Source organism: Cebus imitator, unplaced genomic scaffold, assembly GCF_001604975.1.
Source record: "Cebus imitator isolate Cc_AM_T3 unplaced genomic scaffold, Cebus_imitator-1.0 Scaffold137, whole genome shotgun sequence".
NCBI classification, from domain to species: domain Eukaryota; kingdom Metazoa; phylum Chordata; class Mammalia; order Primates; family Cebidae; genus Cebus; species Cebus imitator.
The window spans coordinates 3,902,599-3,907,224 of NW_016107452.1; the positions used below are offsets into that span (position 1 = coordinate 3,902,599).

Sequence of the window (4,626 nt, forward strand, 5' to 3'; positions counted from 1 at the left end):
TTAGTAGAGACGGGGTTTCACCATGTTGACCAGGATGGTCTCGATCTCTTGACCTCGTGATCCACCCGCCTCGGCCTCCCAAAGTGCTGGGATTACAGGCTTGAGCCACCGCACCCGGCCTGCTTTTTGTTTTAAAATGTTTTCAGACTATCAGAAAAGTTACAAACATAGTTCAAATAATTTTCTTATTCCAGTATACTCGTTTCTCCTTCACTTAATTTGTTTATTTTATTTATTTATTTTATTTTTATTTTATTTATTTTTGAGACAGAGTCTTGCTCTGTTACCCAGGCTGGAGTGCAGTGACGTGATCTTGGCTTACTGCAACCTCTGCCTCCCGGATTCAAGCAATTCTCCTGCCTCAGCCTCCTGAGTAGCTGGGACTGCAGGCGTGCACCACCATGTCTGGCTAATTTTTGTATTTTCAGTAGAGATGAGGTTTTGCCGTGTTGGCCAGGTTGATCTCGAACTCCTGACCTCAAGTGATCCACTTGCCTTGGCCTTCCAAAGTGCTGGGATTACAGGCGTCAGCCACCGCGCCCAACCTCCTTTACTTTTAAATAAATACACTTTTTGACTTAGCAATTCTACTTATGGAAATTTATGATGAGAAAATAATAAAAAATAAGGAGGTATATGTAAATAATATAATTGATAAGTATTTAGTTATACAAATTAAGATGCATTGTAGCATTGTTTTAAAACCAAAACAGATCCACATAAAGACATGTATACTAATGTTCACAGCAACATTATTCATAGAAGCCACAAACTGGAGACAACCCAAATGTCCATCAGCAGGTAAACAGATGGACAGACTGTGATGCATCCATACAGTGGATATACTCAGCAAGAAAAAGGAATGAAGTATTCATAGATGCTAACATATGGATGATATCAAAATAACTGTGCTAAGTAAAAGCCAGACCAAAAAAACAAGTACATACTTATGTTACCATTCATATAAACCTCTAGAAAATGCAAACAAATTTGTAATGACAGAAAGCACATCAGTGTTTGCCTCAGGACTAACAGTTGGAGGTAGAGACACGGGGACAAAGTAGAGTGGAAGGGGGTGGTGATAAGAAAGGGACACAAGACTGGGCACAGTGGCCTCTGCCTGGAATCCCAGCACTTTGGAAGGCCAAGGCAGGCAGATGATTGGGGGTTAGGAGAACAGCCTGGCCAACGTGGTGAAACTCCATTACTACTAAAACTACAAAAATTAGATGGGCGTGGTGCTGCATACTTGAAATCCCAACTACTCGGGAGGCTGAGTCAGGAGAATCACTTGAACCTGGGAGACAAAGGTTGCAGTGGGTGAAGATTGCACCTTTGCACTCCTGGGCAACAGTGAGACTGTGTCTCAAAAAAAAAAAAAAATAGGAGAACATTTGGGAGGCAGTGCTGGTGGATCTTGTCACTGTCTTGATTGTGGTAATGGTTTTGTGTGTATATTCATAAGTCAAAACTTAGCAAATTGTATACTGTAATAATATATACAGTTTAATGGATGATAATCATAGTTCAATAAAGTTCATTTTTTTAAAAAATCCAAAAATTAAAAGTGATAAATGAGGAATAAATTGTGAGAGAAGGTTTTGAATGCCTGGACTGAGACATGAATCAGAAAGAATGTCCATTGGTTAACAGGAGAACAGAGGGGAGACAGGTTGTCAGTAAAGTACTGAGAACATGCTAGTAGTCTGTTCTAACCAATCCTAAAATGTGTCTTAAAGGGATACAAACAAACCTATCACCACAGTTAGGCTAATTAATTTGTTTTCTTTTTTAGGAAAAGCATGCAAGTCTCAATGATGCTGCCCTGTTAGACATCATTTGTAAGTTTTAGTGATTTGTATTTACACTTAACCAATTAGTTTCATCAGAAGCAATTTTATTTCTTTGTTTGTGAGACAGAGTCTCCCTCTGTCGCCCAGGCTGGAGTGTAGTGACACCATCTCAGCTCACTGCAACCTCTGCTCCTGGATTCAAGTGATCTTCCAACCTCAGCCTCCCAAGTAGCTGGGACTATAGGCTTGTACCACCATGCGTGGCTAATTTTTTCTGTTTTTTGCCATGTTTTGCCATGTTGCCCAGGCTGTCTCCAGCTCCTGGGCTCAAGTGGTCATCCTGCCTCCACCTCCCACAGTGCTGGGATTACAGGTGTGAACCGCTGTACCTGATCCAGAAACAATTTTGTACATAAGTCCTCAGATTCTAGAGTCGAGGAGACCTTGTTTCAAATCCCAGCTGTGTCACTTGGCTGCATGTTCTTTGCCAAGTTACATCACCTTTCTAAGCCTCAGACTTCAAGCAGAGATAATAGTACAGTATGTACTTCAAGGATTCTTGTTAGGATTAGATGAGATCATGCCCGAGAAGCTCTTAGCATGGTAACTGGCACATCGTAAGCACAAAGTAAATGCTTGTTAGGCTTTGTATTACTCAGGGTGCCAACTTACAATAGCTCAACTTAACATTTTTCAACTAGTAGGAAAGCAGTATGCTAGTAGGAAAGCAGCAGACATTCAACAGAAACCATACTTCGAGTTCCCATACGACCATTCTTTTCTCACTTTCAGTACAGTATTTAATAAGTTACATTAGGTATTCAACACTTGATGATAGAAGACTTTATGTTGGATGATTTTGCCCAACTGTAGGCTACTGTAAGTGCTCTGAGCACCTATAAGGTAGGCTAGGCTAAGCTAAGATGTATGAAGGGTAGGTGAATTATTTTCGCCTCAAGGTGGATTTATTGGGCATAGCCCGATCATAAGTGAAGAAGAATCTGTATTATTATTACAGCATTTGAAAATACCTTTTGGAAAATTTATTCCTATTACACTGCAGCTTCTCACCTCTCCTCCCTTCCATCTCATTGATTTTTGTCTAGCTTTGCTGTCTGTACTTTTTCAAGATGTCTGTTTTTATCATCAGGAGGCAACGTAGTATAGGGGCTGAGAACACAGGCCTTGGGGCCAGATTTCTTGGGTTCATTTCATGGCTCCATTATTGCCTCCCTGTGAGCCCTGGAGGAAGCTGGTTAACATCTCTGTGCCATGCCAACATCTCTGGTTTTATCATTTGACCAAACTGTATAATAGTGATAATATCACAAAAGGTTATGGTGAGGATTAAATAAGATGTTAAATACTTAGAATAGAACCTGGTATTTACTAATTGTAATCCTTATGTATTAGCTGTTTTCTGTAAGTATAATGAAAATTATCTTTATTAATACCTTGTTCCAACTATGCCATCGCTGAATTTAGAGCATCTGCATCGTTCATCAAACATAAACTGAAGCCTAGTGTGATGGTGTGCGACACTTGGGAGGCTGAGGCAGGAGGATCGCTTGACCTTGCTAGTTCAAGTTTAATCCAGTTAACTTAGTGAAACTCTGTCTTTTAGAAAAACAAAACAAATACTGAGTGCTTGCTTTATGCTACACAGTTAAGTTTAGACCTGGGACTACAACAGTAGACTGTGGTGATAGATCCCTCCCTTCCATGAGAGTCTAGTTGGGAAGACAGGTAGTGTACAAATGAACATCTAAATACATAATGTGGCCAGGCGTGGTGGCTCATGCCTGTAATCCCAACACTTTGGGAGGCCGAGGTAGGTGGATCACCTGAGGTCAGGAGTTCAAGACCAGCCTCGCCAACATGGTGAAACCCCATCTCTACTAAAAGTACAAAAAATTAGCAGGGCGTTGTGGCAGGCATCTGTAATCCTAGCTACTAGAGATACTGAGGCAGGAGAATTGCTTGAACCCAGGAGGCAGAGGTTGCAGTGAGCTGAGCTCATACTATTGCACTCCAACCTGGGCAACAAGAGTGAAACTCCATCTCAAAAAATAATAAGTATATATATATATACAGACACACACACATACACATATATATATATACATGTAATATGACATCAGGTAGTGGTGAGTCCTCTGATTGGAACTGGGAACTAACACGGGGTGTTTGGGGTGGGGTGATGAGGGTGGGGGCTACACTGAGTAGAGAGCAGAATGAGGTGGGGAATGGGATGTGTAAGGAGCCAGAAGAGTCTCCAGGCAGAGGAACAGATGACTCAAATGTGCGTCCTGTGGGGCATGGCATTCCCTCTTGTGCCAGATTAATGTGGCATTCTGTGGGGCAGGCTTATGTGGAAATAGAATAAATGGGCTAACATAGAATAAATACCAAAACTCAACTGTGTCATCTTAGTGGGTTGGATTGAATAATGATTTGCTTTATTAGTATGAAGTAAATTTAATCCATATAAAGTTTATGTTTTGAATACAAATCTGTATAACCCAATTTGTGAATTACTGTTATTTTCCCCAGTTTTATATTATAAAAATATCAATAAGCATATTACTTCAAAGTTCTATGATATGCTAGTAGTAAACCTTTTTTCTCTCTCTCAGATACTCAATTTCATCAACACCAGAAAATCTGGGACGTTTTTCAGATGAGTAAAGGACCAGGTAATATTTTCTGTTTATAATTGAATGTTTGTATTTGATATTTTGGCTTGGACCCAGGAGGCAGAGGTGAGCTGAGATCGTACCACTGCACTCTAGCCTGGGTAACAGAGCGAGATGCCATATCAAAAAAAAAAAAA

The 4,626-nt window shown here is 40.4% G+C and overlaps 1 protein-coding gene across 1 annotated transcript in view; it reads left to right on the plus strand.

The window, feature by feature from the left end:
- The window catches only part of CENPN (centromere protein N), a 22,226-nt gene that overhangs the window by 4,452 nt on the left and 13,148 nt on the right, over nucleotides 1–4,626 (plus strand). Inside the window, exons 3-4 of the mRNA XM_017541834.2 lie at nucleotides 1,796–1,841; nucleotides 4,430–4,501. Of these exons, the coding sequence (XP_017397323.1) occupies nucleotides 1,796–1,841; nucleotides 4,430–4,501 (118 nt within the window). The remainder of the gene's footprint in view (nucleotides 1–1,795; nucleotides 1,842–4,429; nucleotides 4,502–4,626) is intronic.